The sequence below is a fragment of the Pseudochaenichthys georgianus genome, chromosome 9 (genome assembly GCF_902827115.2).
Source record: "Pseudochaenichthys georgianus chromosome 9, fPseGeo1.2, whole genome shotgun sequence".
Taxonomy (NCBI): domain Eukaryota; kingdom Metazoa; phylum Chordata; class Actinopteri; order Perciformes; family Channichthyidae; genus Pseudochaenichthys; species Pseudochaenichthys georgianus.
The window spans coordinates 6930605-6951865 of NC_047511.1; the positions used below are offsets into that span (position 1 = coordinate 6930605).

The 21261-nt window shown below is 43.2% G+C and overlaps 1 protein-coding gene across 1 annotated transcript in view; it reads right to left on the reverse strand.

Moving 5' to 3' along the window:
• LOC117452174 (whirlin-like) overlaps positions 1–21261 on the reverse strand; it is a 74606-nt gene that overhangs the window by 5611 nt on the left and 47734 nt on the right. The window contains exons 2-3 of the mRNA XM_034090652.1: positions 12842–13018; positions 8895–9020 (exon numbers count right to left, since the gene is read on the reverse strand). Coding sequence (XP_033946543.1) covers positions 8895–9020; positions 12842–13018 — 303 coding nt within the window. The remainder of the gene's footprint in view (positions 1–8894; positions 9021–12841; positions 13019–21261) is intronic.

Consider the following 21261-nt stretch of genomic DNA (forward strand, 5'->3'; position numbering starts at 1 on the left):
ACAACTAGGGGGCAGCAGGAGCGGCAGAGTGAGTGATTGACTTTTGAATGAGAGCTAGACGGAGTGTAAACAAAACTAGATACTGAATATGGAGAAGGAAAATTATGTTTAATCACTTAAAGAAACATTCTTTGAGAGGAGGACACTGGAGGGAAAGCTGGGAGTAAAAGAGCTCGGACCTGATCTGCCTGACCCCCTGATCCCACCAGAAGCGTCTGCGCTGCGCTGCGCCGCGCCGCGCTGTGACCTCCTCCTGCGTCATAACCCACCAGGCGCATTTCAAAACGTTGCGGAAGCGGAGCGTCGTGTGTGCAGCCTCGCAGTTGTTGTTGATTTTGGAATATTTCCTGGACATTTGTACTTCTACAAGTAGGCTACGTAGTTAAATGGTTTATGCTTGTGTCTGTTTAAATTGTGTTTATTGTTGTTATTTCCTATGTTGTTGTGTTGTAGACTACAGACACAGTTAATAATAATTGTAATATTCCAGTTATAAACGACATGAATCAAAGATGGGTTGCTGTATTTTAGTGGTAAAAAAATATGCATTCATCATCATAATTATTCTATATATATATAATTTACAGTGCCTGTAAACCGGAGGAGAACGCTGGCATGTATTCTCCTACTTGAAAGACGGTGGTGGGGGGGAAGAGAAGGAGCCGGTTTTGGGTGCACCTGGTGCACCCCCACCAGCAAAGCAGACAACAAGGTGATTTTCATCACTTCCTGCCTGCCTGCTGTGCTGCTTCCTGCCTGTGCCGCGTCAAAAATAGGATTCATCCTATATTTTAGAAATTCCTTGCGGCGAGGAGCTTCTGGGATGCATTGACTAGAGTGGCCGCGATGATCGCTAAAAACGCCGCAGCGCAGCGCAAACGCTCCTGGTGGGATTAGGGGGTGACATAGGCAGGAGTTAAGGACAGAGGAAGGCAGTATACGTGCTCTTTTTCAAGGAGCAGGTTCAGCAAGAAGGCTGCGATAACTACCTGTAGCAACACCAGTGCTATATTTTGCTTTCCCTGCCTCCATTTTCAAACGTCAGGATCAGACCCGTCTATGGACCAGAGTCAGACCCAGAATGGATCCAGACAGGTGTGAGCGACTTAAAGCACATATCAGAAAAAACATGAACAAACCAGAGTCCACATGGATGATGCTTCTAGCCATGTTTAGGAAAGTAAACACAGCTGTCCAATGAAGGCTACAGGATAGCATAATAAGGAGGTTGACAAAAACAGGCACTACAATAATAGACTGTATCAAGTGCTGTGTGCCTTTGAGCTAGACCTGCGTTGTAATATGACATGTTTTGAGCTTGTGTATAAGTTTGCAAACATTTTGGTCGAGCCCCACCTGGAGAAAACTGCACCAGCCGCCACTGATTTCTATCATAAAACTTTGGGGTACTCGTCATTTCCATGTTCACAATAGGATGCGCAAGAGGATAATATGATAATGTATACTATGGTATAACTACCTTATGGTTAAAGAGGTTCCACTGTGTCTGTGGGTTTCTACTTGTTCAGTTGTACAAAATACATTCTAAGAAGTCGGCTGTTCAATATTTCCTTTAAAGCTTGAGGTGATCACCTGCTGCACTGTTTAACCAAACCATCATACTGCCACAACACAGACAAGGAGACAATGCAGGTTTTCCAAGAATGGCAGGGTGACTCTAAACCCTGATAAACACACCCATGCGCACACACATGCACACATACACATATGGGAAATATCTCAACTTTGGATGTATCACCATACATTTGGTATGAGGAAGAATTTAAATAATTAAATGTCATCTACTGTAGCACCATCATCACCAAAGATTTTAATTCGTTTGTGCCATATGCCCCCTGTCTGTTCTTTCTCTCTTTCCTGCTCTCACACTTTGTAGAATGTCAAAAGCTTCCGGTTCTGCAGCATGACCGGTCAATACTCCGTGGTAAAAAAACGTACCTCTTCATCTCTCTCTGAGACATGTCTTACTTTCAAGGGACAACATTTTGAAGAAAGCATTTAAACCTCTGTTCTTTTAAACTAATTGTTTGTGAGTAAGGCTATTTTTCCCAGGTGTCCCAATTTGTTCAGAATAGCCTACTAAGAAATCAAACCATGAGTTTGATGATTTATTTATATCCAGAAGTAGGACACCGTGTGGTATTATCATGAAAGGTTTCATCCACATTGTTTACAGGTAGGAAACACTGGCTTGTGTTGTTGTTGCCTGAGGCAGGTTGAAAAATAGCACCGAGAGTGGCCTGCTTGTTGAGGCAGAAAGCTGACCTGAAAGCACACAGCAGAAATGTAGCATGATAAAGCATTTTGTAGACCTGTCATGGCAGTGAACTCAACTCCCTGGCTGAGGCTGTAAGGCAGGTAGCAGATGTTACTTACAGGTTCAACAGTGTAATGGAAGCAGGTGGTTACACAGAATGAGGCAGCAGATGTTCGGGGTGACAGCTGGAACGGTGGCAGACATATTCACATCAACAACTCATTAAACCCATGAATAAGATTTAAAGCACCATTTGAGTGTGTGTTAAAGTTTCAGGGTGTTCTGATACAAAACCAATATGTTTTCACATTGCTGTTGAACTGTAATATAGTATTTTTACATTTGGGCGGCGTGTGGTGCAGTGTGTTGAGCGTTGGTGTTTGTATCAGGGGGGCACAGGTTCAAACCCCACTGCAGTCAGCGTGTCGTTGTGTCCCTGAGACACTTCACTCCAAAGTGCTCCTGTGGGGATTGCCCACACTACTGAGTATGTGAGTCGCTTTGGATAAAAATGTCTAACAAGATACATGTAATATACTATTTCTTGAGTCATCTATCTCACATGTCTTATTTTAGGTTGATCAAATTGTGTGTAATGTAGCAGTGTAGTGCATGGTTTCCAAATGAGTCTGTACCAACAGCTACATTACAACACAGCAGTACTACACTGTGTGCACAATTATTAGGCAAGTTGCATTTTTTGAGGATTATTTTAATTATTGAACAACTACTGTGTTCTCGGTCAATCCAAAATGTTAATGAACCTCAAACCTGAATATTTAAGAAAGTAAAAGTGATGTTCTGGCTTTCTTAGGAGAAAATCTATGTGTGCACCATTATTATGCAACTCAAGGAAAACAAACATCTTCCCACAAAAAAACACTATGAGCACCTCCGCTCACACACAGTTTAAAAAGGACGGAAGGAGAACAAATGCCAGGAAATTGATGGAGTCTGTCAGTTTCTTGATCTGTTGACGATCAACCACAGCCTCCCAGACTCTGTTCAGAGAGCTGTCCTGATCCCTTCACCGGATATCTCCCTTTCAGAGGAGCCCACTAGTTCTCTATAGGATTAAGGTCTGGTGAGGAAGGGTTTAGGTCAGATGAGGAAGGGTTTAGGTCAGATGAGGAAGGGTTAAGGTCAGATGAGGAAGGGTTTAGGTCAGGTGAGGAAGGGTTTAGGTCAGATGAGGAAGGGTTTAGGTCAAGTGAGGAAGGGTTTAGGTCAGATGAGGAAGGGTTTAGGTCAGATGAGGAAGGGTTAAGGTCAGATGAGGAAGGGTTTAGGTCAGATGAGGAAGGGTTTAGGTCAGATGAGGAAGGGTTTAGGTCAGATGAGGAAGGGTTAAGGTCAGGTGAGGAAGGGTTAAGGTCAGATGAGGAAGGGTTAAGGTCAGGTGAGGAAGGGTTAAGGTCAGGTGAGGAAGGGTTTAGGTCAGATGAGGGAGGGTTTAGGTCAGGTGAGGAAGGGTTTAGGTCAGATGAGGAGGGGTTTAGGTCAGAATGAGGAAGGGTTTAGGTTCAGATGAGGAAGGGTTTTAGGTCAGTGAGGATGGGTGGTTAAGGTCAGATGAGAAGGGTTTAGGTCATGAGGAGGAAGGGTTAAGGTCAGATGAGGAAGGGTTTAGGTTAGGTGAGGAAGGGTAAGGTAAGGTCAGATGAGGAAGGGTTTTAGGTCAGGTGAGGAAGGGTTAAGGTCAGATGAGGAAGGGTTTAGGTTAGGTGAGGAAGGTGTTTAGGTCAGATGAGGAAGGGTTTAGGTCAGGAGAGGAAGGGTTTAGGTCAGATGAGGAAGGGGTTTAGGTCAGATGAGGAAGGGTTAAGGTCAGATGAGGAAGGGTTTAGGTCAAGTGAGGAAGGGTTTAGGTCAGGTGAGGAAGGGTTAAGGTCAGATGAGGAAGGGTTTAGGTCAGATGAGGAAGGGGTTAGGTCAGGAGGAAGGGGTTAGGTCAGGAGAGGAAGGGGTTAGGTCAGTGAGGAAGGGGTTAGGTCAGGATGAGGAAGGGGTTTAGGTCAGGTGAGGAAGGGGTTAGGTCAGGAGAGGAAGGGGTTAGGTCAGGAGAGGAAGGGGTTAGGTCAGGATGAGGAAGGGGTTAGGTCAGGAGAGGAAGGGGTTAGGTCAGGAGAGGAAGGGGTTAGGTCAGGAGAGGAAGGGGTTAGGTCAGGAGAGGAAGGGGTTAGGTCAGGTGAGGAAGGGGTTAGGTCAGGAGAGGAAGGGGTTAGGTCAGGAGAGGAAGGGGTTAGGTCAGGAGAGGAAGGGGTTAGGTCAGGAGAGGAAGGGGTTAGGTCAGGTGAGGAAGGGGTTAGGTCAGGTGAGGAAGGGGTTAGGTCAGGTGAGGAAGGGGTTAGGTCAGGAGAGGAAGGGGTTAGGTCAGGAGAGGAAGGGGTTAGGTCAGGAGAGGAAGGGGTTAGGTCAGATGAGGAAGGGGTTAGGTCAGGTGAGGAAGGGGTTAGGTCAGGTGAGGAAGGGGTTAGGTCAGGGGAGGAAGGGGTTAGGTCAGGAGAGGAAGGGGTTAGGTCAGATGAGGAAGGGGTTAGGTCAGGAGAGGAAGGGGTTAGGTCAGATGAGGAAGGGGTTAGGTCAGATGAGGAAGGGGTTAGGTCAGGAGAGGAAGGGGTTAGGTCAGATGAGGAAGGGGTTAGGTCAGGAGAGGAAGGGGTTAGGTCAGGTGAGGAAGGGGTTAGGTCAGGTGAGGAAGGGGTTAGGTCAGGTGAGGAAGGGGTTAGGTCAGGAGAGGAAGGGGTTAGGTCAGGTGAGGAAGGGGTTAGGTCAGGAGAGGAAGGGGTTAGGTCAGGTGAGGAAGGGGTTAGGTCAGGAGAGGAAGGGGTTTAGGTCAGGAGAGGAAGGGTTTTAGGTCAGGTGAGGAAGGGGTTAGGTCAGGAGAGGAAGGGGTTTAGGTCAGGAGAGGAAGGGGTTAGGTCAGGTGAGGAAGGGGTTAGGTCAGGTGAGGAAGGGTTTAGATGAGGAAGGGGTTAGGTCAGGTGAGGAAGGGGTTAGGTCAGGAGAGGAAGGGGTTAGGTCAGGATGAGGAAGGGGTTAGGTCAGGAGAGGAAGGGGTTAGGTCAGGAGAGGAAGGGGTTAGATGAGGAAGGGGTTAGGTCAGGTGAGGAAGGGGTTAGGTCAGGTGAGGAAGGGGTTAGGTCAGGAGAGGAAGGGGTTAGGTCAGGAGAGGAAGGGGTTAGGTCAGGAGAGGAAGGGGTTAGGTCAGGTAGAGGAAGGGGTTAGGTCAGGATGAGGAAGGGGTTAGGTCAGGATGAGGAAGGGGTTAGGTCAGGATGAGGAAGGGGTTAGGTCAGGATGAGGAAGGGGTTAGGTCAGGAGAGGAAGGGGTTAGGTCAGGTGAGGAAGGGGTTAGGTCAGGAGAGGAAGGGGTTAGGTCAGGAGAGGAAGGGGTTAGGTCAGATGAGGAAGGGGTTTAGGTCAGGAGAGGAAGGGGTTAGGTCAGGTGAGGAAGGGGTTTAGGTCAGGATGAGGAAGGGGTTAGGTCAGGATGAGGAAGGGTTAGGTCAGGATGAGGAAGGGGTTAGGTCAGGATGAGGAAGGGTTAGGTCAGGAGAGGAAGGGTTAGGTCAGTGAGGAAGGGGTTAGGTCAGGAGAGGAAGGGGTTAGGTCAGGTGAGGAAGGGGTTAGGTCAGATGAGGAAGGGTTAGGTCAGGATGAGGAAGGGGTTTAGGTCAGTGAGGAAGGGGTTTAGGTCAGGAGAGGAAGGGTTAGGTCAGGATGAGGAAGGGTTTAGGTCAGGTGAGGAAGGGTTTAGGTCAGGTGAGGAAGGGGTTAGGTGAGGAGAGGAAGGGGTTTAGGTCAGGAGAGGAAGGGGTTAGGTCAGGTGAGGAAGGGTTTAGGTCAGGTGAGGAAGGGTTAGGTCAGGAGAGGAAGGGGTTTAGGTCAGGTGAGGAAGGGGTTAGGTCAGGTGAGGAAGGGGTTAGGTCAGGAGAGGAAGGGGTTAGGTCAGGAGAGGAAGGGGTTAGGTCAGGTGAGGAAGGGGTTAGGTGAGGAAGGGGTTAGGTCAGGAGAGGAAGGGGTTAGGTGAGGAAGGGGTTAGGTCAGGAGAGGAAGGGGTTAGGTCAGGAGAGGAAGGGGTTAGGTCAGGTGAGGAAGGGGTTAGGTCAGGAGAGGAAGGGGTTAGGTCAGGTGAGGAAGGGGTTAGGTCAGGAGAGGAAGGGGTTAGGTCAGGATGAGGAAGGGGTTAGGTCAGGTAGAGGAAGGGGTTAGGTCAGGAGAGGAAGGGGTTAGGTCAGGAGAGGAAGGGGTTAGGTCAGGAGAGGAAGGGGTTAGGTCAGGAGAGGAAGGGGTTAGGTCAGGAGAGGAAGGGGTTAGGTCAGGAGAGGAAGGGGTTAGGTCAGGAGAGGAAGGGGTTAGGTCAGGAGAGGAAGGGGTTAGGTCAGGTGAGGAAGGGGTTAGATCAGATGAGGAAGGGTTAAGGTCAGGTGAGGAAGGGTTAAGGTCAGGTGAGGAAGGGTTTAGGTCAGATGAGGGAGGGTTTAGGTCAGATGAGGAAGGGTTTAGGTCAGGTGAGGAAGGGTTTAGGTCAGGTGAGGAAGGGTTAAGGTCAGATGAGGAAGGGTTTAGGTCAGATGAGGAAGGGTTTAGGTCAGGTGAGGAAGGGTTTAGGTCAGATGAGGAAGGGTTTAAGTCAGGTGAGGAAGGGTTTAGGTCAGATGAGGAAAGGTTAAGGTCAGATGAGGAAGGGTTAAGGTCAGATGAGGAAGGGTTAAGGTCAGGTGAGGAAGGGTTAAGGTCAGGTGAGGAAGGAGGCCATGTCATTATTCGTTCCTCTTTAAGGCCTTTACTGGCTAGCCACACAGTGGAGTACTTTGATGCATGCGATGGAGCATTGTCCTCCATAAAATCATGGTCTTCCTGAAAGATGCAGACTTTTTCTTGTTCCACTGATGGAAGAAAGTGTCTTCTAAAAACTGGGAGTAGGTTTGGGAGTTGATATTGAGTCCATCTTCCACCTGAAAAGGTCCAACTAGCTCCTCCTTAATAATACCAGCTCATACCAGAACCCACCTCCACCTTGCTGTCACTGAGTGGAAGTGGAGCTCTCTGCTTGTTACGGCCCGTCCACACAGCGGCGTTGGAAGCTTCTTCCGACGCTTCTGCCCATTCACTTTCCAAGCAGAGCGGAGCTTTCCTGACTTTTCAGGCTTCAAAAATTGAGCAATGTTCAACTTATGAAGCTTCTGAAGCTTTCGGTGGAAGCGTCAGCCAATCAAATCATATGCCAGTACAAGCTCTAGCCAATCAAACCACTGCTTGTGTGTCAGGGGCGGGAGATTCATGTGATTGGTTGTTGGTCGAGCTTCAGACACGCCCACCGGCAAGCTTTTTCCAAAGCCGCTGTGTGGACGGGCCGTTACTGATCCTGCCACGGGCCCATCCATCTGGTCCGTCAAGAGTCACCCTCATCTCATCAGTCCAGAAAACCTTTCTTGGCCCAGTCTTGACGTTTTAACTCATGTGTCTTGTTCAGTGGTGGTTTCAGCCTTCCATGTCTCTGAACACCTGAAACTTCTGGGCCTCCAGGTAGGTCACAGTTCTGGAATATGACAGCAATGGAGGATAATGGCTTCCTGGTGGCTTCACGTTTGATTCTTCTCAGATCTTTGGCAGTTCATTTGCGTCTTATTTTCTCAACACATTTCTTGCCACCCTGTTGACTATTAGCAACAAAACCTTTGTTGGTTCTGTGATCATGCCCCAATATCTTAGCAATTTCAAGAGTGCTGCATCCCTCTGAAAGACTTTTAAAATGTTTGACTAATAATTTTGCACACCATGATATAGGGTGTTGATCTCCTTCCCTCCCTCATTACACAAATACCGATCACCTGATATCCTTAAATCTAATACGCATTCAAGTTCTAAAAAGTCTAAATACTCACTTGCCTAATAATTGTGCACACAGTGAATAGCTTTGACGCGATGTTGAATGGGATGGATAATCATATATGAAGTACATTTTCAATTAGAAGTCATTTCTAATTTAAAAAAATGCCAAACATTTGGAACAAATCTTGTTAATACCTGAATGCCTGATATTAAATATTGTCACTAAGATGGCAGCCAATGTTTTGCTCTCTGGTGCTTTTTCTCTTTTTGTTTATTTATTTAGTTTTCAGGTGTTCCTTTCCAATTAGATTAACCAGGGAGGAACATCTGACAAACGACATATAGTCTATACAGTTTTCTGCACGACGGGTCAGTTTTGGTGGTATTTGAGATCCCGCAACATGTGCGCATGTGCATGTTGATCCCTGTACAGCTCTCCTGTATACTGCATGGTATATCTTCTGTACACATATTTCTGTATAAAAGACATCAAAAAGTGCATTTTGCATGATAGGAGACCTGTTAAAGTTGGTGTTCTTGTTGTAGCTGTATATCCTCCTGTATACTGTGAGTAAGTACACTGAGAGCAACTGAAAAACAGATTTCCCTCTATGAGAATATATACAAGGAAGCACATGCCACTTTAAAACATTGTATTGTGTTTAAAACGTACAAATACGTTTTTTGCAAGCATCTCAAAGATCATGAATTCTCATTTGAGGGACAGGTTTAACGTTGGAATATAGCAATGCTATCAAGAAGGGTTTAGTTAGGGTACCTTTAGGGCACAGGCATCTGCAGCAGATCCAGGGTCCACTCCAGTGATGTAGATCCCCAGTCCATACTCTGCTCCACCTCTGATCATTAGGCCCAGAGAGCGACCATCGTCCATATTTAGGTTACACTGAAGAGGAGACAGGACAATTACCAAGTGTACATTTATTTGCTCTAGAAATTCATAAAGATTCCAACAGGTGGCATGTCTCTCCTACAGGTCACATACATAAGCTTATATGAAAATATAAGCAGTTTGCGTAAATATCCTCCTGCTAGCCTGCTGTACCAACATGTAATACATCAGTTGTAAATCAGCTCCTGAGCTTTTGGATCAATCACACATGAACTGAGCCCATTCAAAATCTGCAGAGCTCTGCAGAGCTGCATTGGCAGGCAGCAGCTCCTCTGCATGGAGCTTTCTATGCATCAGGAAAGCTGTGGGGCTGCAGTAGGATGTGTGGATGCATCCTACCCTCGTGATGGGACACCATCAGTTACACCTTAAGCTTTAATAGCCGATACATAGGTCTAATTCAGAGGAACATTGATCCTGAGCGGAGATTTAAGGATATAGTTTATAAGTGTTGATGGGAATACCACAAAGTGTTCACTGAAATCAATCTCTGTTGGACTGATTCAGTTTTCCCTGATCCAGGTCATGGGTCGAGCTCTGTAAACAATGCTGAACCTTATTTATATGAGCTATCTTTAAGAACTCAAACCCCCACTGCTGAGTTTAAAATGGTTTAACTGAAAGTCAGTACTTTCACTCTCTACTTTTAGAAACTAAGTTATAATTAAAAGTAAAGGTCCCTACAAACATTCTATTAATTAAACCAATCAACTTAACACCTCATTGGTTCATATTACAGGTCTGTATCTAAGTGCTTTTTTGGCAAACATGAATATGTTCTACAATGTGTGATGATAAATCACATGATGATGAATGCAGAAAGCGTGGTAAAACATGTATTTCCGTTGATTCAGCTTGAGTGAATCTTTTGTTGGGGAGCAGCCAGAGAACGAGGCCTGTGCTGGGTGACTGATGGAGGATGACTCGGTCTTCCATAAATGTCACAACACCAAATGTCACAATGAGAATATTACTACAGTACTGAACTGACTTCTGACAGACATCAGCGGGAAGAACATTACCAATAATATCATCCTAAATGATAATATGTTTGTAATATTACAGATATAACAAAATGCCAAGCAAATAGTACATTTTCCTTCAGCCTCAAAAGAAGTTGCTGTGTCTCCAATTTGAAGTCTTTCATTGGTGGCTTGGTTGTAGTTTATGGGTTGGTCTGTTTCCTGTTATATTTTTTAAAGTATTCTCACCCTGTGTCATGTCTGTTGTTAGCGCTTTGTATGATTTTCAGTTGGTGTTCCCATGTTGCCTTTTTTCATAAACACACCTCCTCTACATTAGAATTGTTAGTCCGCTCCTACTCCCAGTGCACGTACACACCTCCTCTGAATGAGCCTTGACGGTAGTTCCAGCTAATCCGTTTTTCTGTTCTCCTGACAGTTTCTATTGTGTGTCCCGGTCTTTTTAGTTGTATCCGTCCCCAACTAGTCTGCATCACTCCTGTCCTGAGATGACTCTGGCCCTGAAGCATTCCTGTGAACTCACTTGGCCTTAGTAGGTCTTCGATTGCTCCTGCAAGACTCTCAGGCTTCATGGCAACACATCCTTGCCAGCCATGAGAACTGTTCCCTTGTATGTCGTATTGTCATACTGATATTCTGTACAAACTGTGAAGTCCACTGAGACAAATGTAACATTTGTGATATTGGGCGATATAAATAAACATTGATTGATGATTGATTCCCTTCTGTCAACTACGTTCCGGGTAATTATTTTTCCCTTGTCCAGTCGTCGATTTGTCGACACTCCCCCCTGCTTGGCTGAGGCAGAGTTCTGTTCCCCCTGCTCAGATGCGACTGACCCTGCATGATCCAGTGTCTGTTGGTGGTCCCGCCACGACATTCAGCCACCAGAGAGCATGTCCAGTCAGCTGAGTGTGGCTGAGATTCTCCTCCCTCATCCAGTGCAGCTCTGCCAGTCTCCTTCTCCTCTCCTGTGAAGCTACACTTTCCAATTGTAGCTCTCTGTCCTAGTCATTGTTGGATCATTGTGCTTGTGTTGTTCCTGTTGCCTTCGATCTCCTGAAAGGATAATCACCATTGTTAGCAAGCTGGCTAATTAGAAATGTAATCATGGGGCGACTGTGGCATTGGGGTCGTGCGGTCCTCTTTAAATCAGAAGGTGTTGGGTTCAGTCCCAGCCCCTGCAGTCAACATTTCGATGTGTCCTTGGGCAAGATAACTAACCCCTGAGTTGCTGCTGATGGATCGGCCAACGGTGTGTGAATGTTAGCTTCCTCGAGATGCGGCAAACTGCCCTGTATGAATAAGGTTTGAATGATGGCTTGTAATCATAAAGCACGTTGAGGGGTCGTTAAAGCGCTATATAAATGAGTCTGGATAAAGCGCTATATAAATAAACATTCATTAACCATTTAGCATTTGCTGTACCAAATAATAACAGACTCTTCAATTCACCAAACATGCAAGCTGATGGCTTTTATCCAACAACAGAATATCATTGCTGGTGAGAAGTGTCCTGTGTTTCCCACTCAACTTTCTGATTTTGATTATGATTGCACTATCTTGTTATTCAATACTCACTGCATTTTGCTATACTTCTTAATGTTAGCGCACTAATGCTAAGGGCACGGATTATGCATCCTTGACTTACGAGTGCAGTTTAATTGAATTGAGTGTTTAAATATTATATTCTTCGATTTTTCTTCATTTTAAGTTTTACCCATTTTGCTGCTGCATTAAAAGTGTGAATTGTACAAACCGTAATTCCAATGAGGTTGGGAGGTTGTGAAAAACGTAAATAAAAACAGAATACAATGATTTGCAAATCCTTTCTGACCTATATTCAATTGATCTATGATATCAATGGGACCAATCTGGATAATTAAAGGTTTGAAATGAAATGAGTACACTACAAAGACAAGATATGTAATGTTCAAACTGATTAACTGCTTTTTGAAAATGTTCACTCATTTTGAATTTGACGCCTGCAACACGTTCCAAAAAAGGTGGGACAGGGTCAACAAAAGACTAGGAAAGTTGACGAATGCTCAGAAAACACTGTCACAAACTGGCTCAGGGAATGCTAAACCTAACCTGTTATAAAGTGACAACATAATATCAAGGTAAGGGCGAGTGTAAGGTGTGTGTGTGTGTGTGTGTGTGTGTGTGTGTGTGTGTGTGTGTGTGTGTGTGTGTGCGTGCGTGCGTGTGTGTGTGTGTGTGTGACCTAGCATTCCTATCCTTGTGGGGACCTAAATCTGTTTACACATAGTCAAGTGTGGGGACTTGCGTCCCTTATGGGGACATAAGGGAAGTCCCCATGAGGGGAATCTTTAATTTTAGGGTGAAGACTTGGTTAGGGTTTTGGGGAAGCGTGGTGCACGGGCTCTCGGGTCAATATGTTGTGTTTAAAAACCTTTTTAAAAACTCCTGTAGTAAAACCAATAAAAGTTTATAAAAGCCCCGTTTGGTCTGTGTTAAAAATGTATAAGAAAGTGCAATAAAAGGGATAAAAGAGAGCAGCGGCTGCAGCACAGAGCCTATGTGGCGGGGTTCAAACCTGTACTCCTGCCCCCCCGACGGGGTCACCCCCGATGGAGTGTCTGAGAATAAAAAAGTCAACCAAGTGTCCCTAAAAGCGTTTAAAACCCAGGCCGAGGTCTAGAGAGGTGGTGCAGGTGAGACATGGGACACGCCTCGGATGATGTTTAAAAATAAAAGACCTGGTAAGTGGGCTGGCTGATTTCCCTCACAATGCCTCACACCAATACAAGTGTCTCGGATGCTTCCTCTCTCGTACCAGCATCACACACATGCCCACATTGTTCTTACCATCCTCTCTTCCATGCCCTGTCTTGGCCTCTGGTTGGCCTCGTGGCTGTCGGGGGGCGGGGACACGCTCCGGCCCTCAGGGTCCACCCAGCTGTACACATGGTTGGTGATGTAGCCCCCAGGGATCCGACCCATGGAACACACTGTAATGGCCAGTTGCTTGCATCCCTTGAGCACCTGCATCACAGAAAGAGGGTAAGGTTGTGAAAGTGCTACATACAGCAGACCTAGACTTGCAGCATGAGTACATGTGTACCACAAAGATTGTTTGTTTGAATAGGAATGGACTTTACATTCACAATGCAATACAATACATATAATGTATTATTCTGTTCCTGATATCAAGTCTACCAAGTCATTATTGAAACAACAACAAACGGTATAGTATCAACACAGTTAAGCGCGTCAGCCAAGTAATTCCCAGGAGTTAAAAGACCACAGCAGCTTTAGTATTAGTATTAGGGTAGGGGGGAGGGGGGTAAGATGAGCCAGTGAGTAAGTTGACCCACCCCCTTTATCCAGGGAACTGTGCACATTTGCTGTCATGTGACCATACATTTAGGAAGCACCCATCATTACTATGTTGCTGTGATGGTCAGAAGCACATGGTAAATCAAAAAATTTTGTCGGGACACAACGACATGCTCACTGCAGTGGGACTGCAGTGGGACTCGAACTCGGACTGCTACCCCCTGATTCGAAGTCCAGCACTCTATCCACTGAGCCACAGCCGCCTAGTGATTTACCAAGGTGTAAAACAGTCTGAATCATTTAGCTAAAGATTAGCATGGAGGACTTAACTTGACAGTTTCTTAAATGTACCCTTTGATTAGATCTTACCCCTCAGAAGACATCCTGAAGTAAAGGTTGTTGTTGTCATTTGACTTCTATCAAATGTTTCCTTGCCTAGCCCTCCGGTATCACTGTGGACGTTTTTGTCCATATGAGTCATTTTTCACTTTTCATTTTGCAATACAGTAACTTTGGTTGTGTTGGTGCGAATGGCCTGATTTGTTGTAACAAGGCTATTTTCAATTTCAATTCTTCAAATCGGTCTTTAATTCACTATGTAACAAATCGACTACGCTTTAGGGGTGTAACGGTATTCGTCCCGTACCGTCCCGGTTGGGACGTCACGGTTCGGCACATGCAGTCACACGGCGAATACGCCTTTTTTTACGAGTGGGGAAAAAAGTCTGTCACTCAGGGAAGTATTACACTATATATAATCCAGGGGGCGGTATTGCGCCTAAAAGCCAGCCGCCCGTAAATAACAAATGAAGAACAAGAACAAAACACAACAAAACAACACAATACATGAAGAAGAAAAGTTAGCTATGGCGAGTTCACACAACACACAGGAGCTAGAAGACCCACCTGCTTCTTTTAAATCAGCTGTGTGGGAACATTTCGGGTTCCCTGTGGACTACAACAATGATGGGGTGCGAGTTGTGGATCGGACGAGGACGGTGTGTCGGCGTTGTTCGACAGCGGTGCGGTATGCTGGTGGTAACACGTCAAACATGCTCAATCACCTCCGAGTCAGTCTCAGTCCCCAGCGAGAGGGTTTCCTCGACGGCAGGTGACATAGTTACCGCCAACAGATCTGACCTCACTTCTGACAACGTAGACTAACTCATCTTTTTGAAGAACAACTTGAAAATAGAGTAAAGCTTGAGTACCTTTATTTAGGCATAATGGACTCGCACACTCACAAGTTAATTACACATGTTAGACATTGCTCCTAAAGGTACAGATGTTATTTTGTTTTATATTTATCATTGTATTTATTTTATATTTTGACATCAGGAGATGTTATACAGTTCTGTATTGCCTTTTATTGATTGTGATTGAAACATTATTATTTATTTTAATATGTTCAAGACATTCTTTTTAGTTGTTCAGCTTATTTAACCTTTTTGTTTGACATCAGCCATTATAAATAATATGGCCATGAGTGTGTGTGTTACTGTTTGTGGTTTGTTTTTAACTGTGTAATACAGTTAATGATTCCAAATGTTAGAGTTCCTTATTTTCATACCAAAACTTGCACTACTGTTAAAAAATAAATAACAGCAAAAAAAAAGTATGCATTTGGGACTTTTTTTGCTTTTCCTTGTTGTACCGAACCCATACCGAACCGTGACCCCCAAACCGAGGTATGAACCGAACCGTGACTTCTGTGAACCGTTACACCCCTATTATTGACCATTCGAGACACAAATGTCCACTGCAAAAGACTTAAAGATAAAAACATTATATTAAAAGGTTTTTTTCACAACTTTTTTGGGTTCAATCTTTAAAGCAACTTCCGCCCTAATAGAAAATACCAAGACTGTAATCATTTTCAGGATTTTAACCCTTTAAATGCCATTTTGAATACATGAAACCGCTGTTTCTTTTCATGATTAAAACAGAGAAAATTTGTTATTTTCCATAAAATACATATCTGGGGACTGGCTCTTTTTTTTTATCACAGTCTTGGATATGTCAAAGATTACTAACAAAATTGATTTTTTTTGCATTATTGGTTTTTGCACAAAATCCGATTGAACAAAAAACTCACACATTAGTCATTCGGGACAAAAATGTCCAGAGCTTACAGAGCATACAGAGCTTCCCATCGCTGCTACCACGTGGAAATATTTCAAATCCCTGTCACGGACTTGTCGGCAGGCAAAGTGTGCCTCCACGTGTGCGAACCACGCCGCGGCGGCATGCTCCCTAGACTCCGGCAGCTTTACAAAAACATCGCGATCAGCCATGTTCATTGAGTCTTCGGAAACTTTCTCGAAAACGTCAGGGTCACCAGTGTAGTGCCGATGAAAGGGAGTCGGAGGCGGTGTATTAACAATGGACTTCCACACTTTATTATCCATTCATCTCTAAGAGGTTAGTACATGAACTGCTCTGCATGACAAGCTAGCAGGAATGACATCAAACCCCGGTACCCTCACTAACGGGTCCGGGTTGCAACACAATAATATCAATGGTGAATTATGTATAATAACGTTTCACCACAGTCTTTAATTAACTATTGGTAGAGAATAACGAGTAATGAATATACTTTATAGGGATCCTATTAATATCTAATGATAAAATAATAAAATTCAATAACGTGCTTCAACCACCAGGTGTCCCTTTCTATCATCTGTGCACCTTTATGGTGTAAATACAGCCTATCTACCAATTGGATCAAATATAAAAGTCAGCCGAATTATTGTTGATACGGCAAGGAGACGTATTGTGTGAAAAGAAATGTAAGATGTTGTTTAATTGTTGATATATTTATGATCCACGTCACGTTTTCAGTTTTGGCGGCAGTTCTCCTGTTTGTCTAGAAGTCTTCTCAGCAGGGCTCTATAAATAGAGAACTACGGCAGATATGTAATATTTAATGCAGCCGAACCGTGTATTACAATGCCGTTATGTGATGACTTCCAAAGAGAAAAGCAAGCACACTCGGAATAAAGTATTATTTTATTTTTAAATTTTTTTTTCGGATTTCACATCACATAAACCCCAAATCCCAGTATGCATTGCAGCTAAACCATCCAATCATCGAGCTGAGGATCTTGCCTACGTCTGTTTCTGGTTTAGTTTATGACGGGTGTATTTTGTTATACACACATTCCTTCACATTTACATTTTATTTGCATTAAAGTATTTCATGAGGCCTTCAAACATGTTTTTAAATATAACTACGGTTGTAGTTGAAGAGTTTGTAAATTAACATGAACCGAAGCTGTTGCCTGGCAACTCAATCGCACAACATCACGTCCGTTAATTCCACATCTACACGCATGGATTAACATCGATTTAATACATTAATGGAGCCTTTGTTTCTGCTAAAAGAGGTGTCGACCAGCTGGGGCAACAAGAAAACCGGCGTAATCGAGTGTGACTGTTAAAAAATAAATCATTATTATATTAATATTGACAATAACAATCGACCGTCGGGGTAGAGCATTTGCTTGGCATTTCCGGTTATTTCTCCACTGGTTAACATGGGTTAACAATACCATGTAACTGTCACGTTTGAAGGGACGAAATCGTGACATCTTCACGTCTCCCAGCATGGTAAATCGTCACATGTTCACATCTTGCCGTGATACCGGGTTGGTCCAGTGACTGCTGCTGTTAGCTTCCTGTCTCTCTGCTAGCAGCTCCGTAATGCTACTGGTAGTGATGGTGAGATGAGGTAGTGATGGCGAGATGAAGCCTTATGAAGCTTTGAAGCTTTCCAGCCACTTGGTTCGCAAAAGGGTTCATCTCATGAGGCTTCATCATGGGCTTCATTTGAACACAAACCCCCTGTTGGTCAAAGTGTGTAAAACAGGCAGATTGGACATTTCAACAGTGTGCTCTATCTCATACCGAGTTCCCAATGAGTAAAGCCTTAGAATAACTCTAAACAACGAACATTAAATCATATGTTCATGTTAACAATATTGTATTTATTCCAGTTGAATGATTGTGATTGAAAAGCCTAAAGAAGCAGTCACGTGGTATCGACAGGCAGCGAGGCTTCGTTTGTCATCGATGACGTCACTGGCCCAAAACGATACAAGCCTCGATACAGGCTTCACAAAAAGCTTCGGGGATTACTCGACACACGCTCCGAAGCCTCGGCGCAATACGTAACATCACTAGCTACAGGGACTCAGCCTGCTCAGCTCATCCGGGGAACATAACTTGAACTCGACTGTGTTTGTTGTGCTGGTGTTACCGAATAAGATGTGGGCCGAACAACTGGTGACAGCTGGTGGTATAGGCAGATGTATCAGGGGCGTGGCCTTTAGGGTTTGAAGTACTATAGTGGAATGCTGTAAACAGCATTTGCACTAAATATCCTTCAGATGCTGCTGTCTTTTAATATATACTGTAATTATTTCTCTGCCGCTAGTTCGTTCCTCGCAGATTCTTCAGTCCCATCAACCTCATCCTTCCATCAGTCCCAGTCAACGCCGCCAGCACACTTCCAGTGTCTGACTCCATATGATATTGTCCTGATGCTGCAAGGGTGATGATGACAAAATGACCCCTCTGAAGTCTGAGTGCTAACTGCCAAGGACCTCATATTATGTCCGTCATTAATGTCATGTCAATGTCATGTCATCACCCATTATAACAATTTTCTTTCCTTTTGTTCTCTTCTCTTAACTGAATAATCCTGTCTTTAAATATAACCCAATGTAAAGTCCTTTTCCTGCACCATTTTAAGGCTTCAAAACAGGCATTTTTACTGTATGTGTTTGGAGAAATGACACAATCAATGGCCCAGAATTGTACTTTATAAACTATGAATCTTGGTGCTTGAAGAAATACACACTGGCTAAGCCGGCCAGGTTATATATATATATATATATATATATACATGCCTTTTTTGGAGCCCTTTTTTGCAATATTTATTAAAATGTCACTAGTTATTTAAACAAACCACTATCTGAGGATAATACAAGCAACCATAAAACGCCCTTTATCTAGAGAGCCATTGAAGCCCATGAAGAATGTATCCTTCCACAAATCTTTTCATCTGCTGTATTAATAAAGTTGCCACGTGTTTTCAAATTCAAGTTAAGGCACTATCTGTGCAGAACATTACAAATATTCTTCATTTGCAGTATTTTATTTTAAAAGTGTTCAGAAAGACTGCATCAATGATATGCTATATAGCTATATAATATCAATATTGTTAACTTCAACCAAAGTCCATTTAAATAGTGGGCAAAAATGGGTTAATTGCCATGCATGTGGTGTTTGATATAGTTTACGTTGAATTTCAACTATTTTAGGCAGAAAAACGTTTACAATTTACTATAATTTAGAAAGGTATTTGTGAGAAATCATTTCAAAGTAAACTTTTTTTCATTTTATATTTAAATTTGAAATGTTTGCACACAACATTATTAATTTATACATTTTTATAATTAAAAAAATTATGAATCCATTTATTGCATTTCCTTGAGGCTGGGGAAGATATCCAACATGCACATGTTCTAATGCAAGTAAGTATAAGTATAACATGGAAAAGGAAATAAAATAAGTTTAGTAGGAGGATGTGGATTTATTTTCTCTCACCTTGTAATTACACAATCAAACCATCTATAATTTAGCTCTGGCCTTCACTCACAAAAAATCATTTTGTTGAATTGGACACATTTTTCGAAGCTCTATTGACTGACATGCAATGACTGGGACTGATGGAAGAATCTGAGAGGAATGAAGTAGGAGGAGATAAATAATCCTATTTAAAAGACAGCAGCATCATAAGAGGCCAACAAGAGTGACAGAGTGTGTCAGTGTGCTGAAGGATAGTTGTGACCAGCTATCCAGGCCAGACTCTAAAGACTTTCCAAGATGTAAAATGCTGTTGCCGGAGTACTGACTGGAAGTATTGCTGATATCAAGTCTACCATCCTCTTAAAATACTCTGTCTAACAATATCAGTCTCATGAAGAAAGGTTTTTTAACGCTTATTCAAAATAGCAGAGAAACATGCATTCCTGTTCTCAGGAGGGGACATTGACAGAGGAGTACTGGAAAAGTACACAGTAAGTACTTCATAGTACTTGTGGGGGTATAGTTTCACTAGTACTGAGTCCAACAGGATCAACCTCACGAAGAACTAATGGCAACAAAAAAGAATTCCCTCATCAAACTCAGCAGAAGTGGCTTGATTTTGTTCTCAGCAGGGGACTTTGTATTTCTCAAACAATACACAGTAAAAGTAGTGTACTTCAATGTATTGTAAGTAGTAGGCTAACTAATACTAAGTCATACAGTATCAATTTCATTAAGAACTAATGGTACAATTATATTTTTATCATTCATCAAAGATAGCAGAAAACCATGCATTATGTACTAAGGAGGGGACTGATAGAGGATTACTCACAAAGTACACAGCAAAAGTACTTCATTTTATTTCTGGTAGAAGTCAAACGAGAACCGAGTCCAAGAGTGTCAGTTTCCTTAAGAACTTGTGGTAAAACATATTTGTATCACTCGTCAAACATAGCAGGAATAATGAAGAGCAGCTGATTTGAAAAAATAAACTGGAGAGGCGGCGGAGTGACCGCAGTGCAGAACCGCTGTATAGTTTAAATCTCCTAACATGTTGTCCATTTTAGACACAGGCTTATTATATTTACAGCCCTTAATAACATCCATTCTCTGGGCTCAATGTGTGTCTTGGTCTAAATTTAAAGTGTGATTTTAGCAAACTATTGCTTTTGTTTTGAAATCACTTCCGTGAGTTTCGCCCCGCCCCTCGCTCCAAGGACGATTTGACCATTTAGTAAGGTGAAAAGCAAAAAGGCCTCTCAGACGCTCTTCCGTTTACGTGTTGTTGTTTTTTTTAAATCAATATGGACCATTACTGTATAATTATCCTTAACCTATGTTATACAATGCACCTAATAAACAAGTATGGCATTTTGAAACATGATGTGCAATACTTTTTACTGTAATTTGTGTGCATTTTGTTGTAAACTAAGATGATGTTATGATTTTTTTTTTGTTAGTATGCACGTGGACGCTTCGGATATACCTGGAGAAGGAAGAAATAGGTCTTCGGAATGATGGGAGTTAAAGACAAAAGCGGAGACTAGTGGAGAAACGATCAAGATGCCACCTTGTCCCTCTGATTAGACGGCATGTCAGGAAGTAGCATTATGAGTGATGAGTGGAGGGCATACAGGAGAGTGCTGAGTAACATGGGGTAAAACCACTGCACCACAAACCACAGCAGGTGGTGTGTGAACCCCAGAAGGCAGTCATACCCAACATAATGGAAGAGCGAGGTCGACCGTCAAAGGACATGTCCGTAGACTGAGAGGAAACCGTACAGAGAGTTAGTTGAAGGAACACCTCAAGGTTCTTGAATGGTCATCTTGGCTCTGCTCACCCTGATGGACTGCTTGGACGCTTGTTCAAGGATATACACAAAGCCTTTTAGTCTGAGTGCCATTATGTCTTACCAAGTCTTTCATTTATGTCTGAGAAAAGCTTTTATGTTTAAATATGTGTATCAGTCATACTAAACAGCCATTACTTTGAGTCCCAATTGTCTTCATGTGTGAATAAAATGTTTTGCTTGGTTCTGTTGCGTCGTACTTTGCATTTCTGTGAACAATTTATATTAGGTCAGCGTAAATGTTATAACTCGTTCATAAATGGACATGTGTATTACACTTAAAAACAACGCACCCTTTCAGTAGTTATAAATATGACTTTACAATAAGACTGCCTTTTACCAATCAGAAGTGGTTGTAAGTCATTAATAAATGGGAATGTGTTTTACACTTTACAAGGCTCCCTTTTGGCAGTTATAAATGTTAGTAACTCATTCATAAATGGTCATAAGAGATGTCAGGAAACATCAAGATGGATGGGGGGAGAATCAACTCGGTGAACAACAG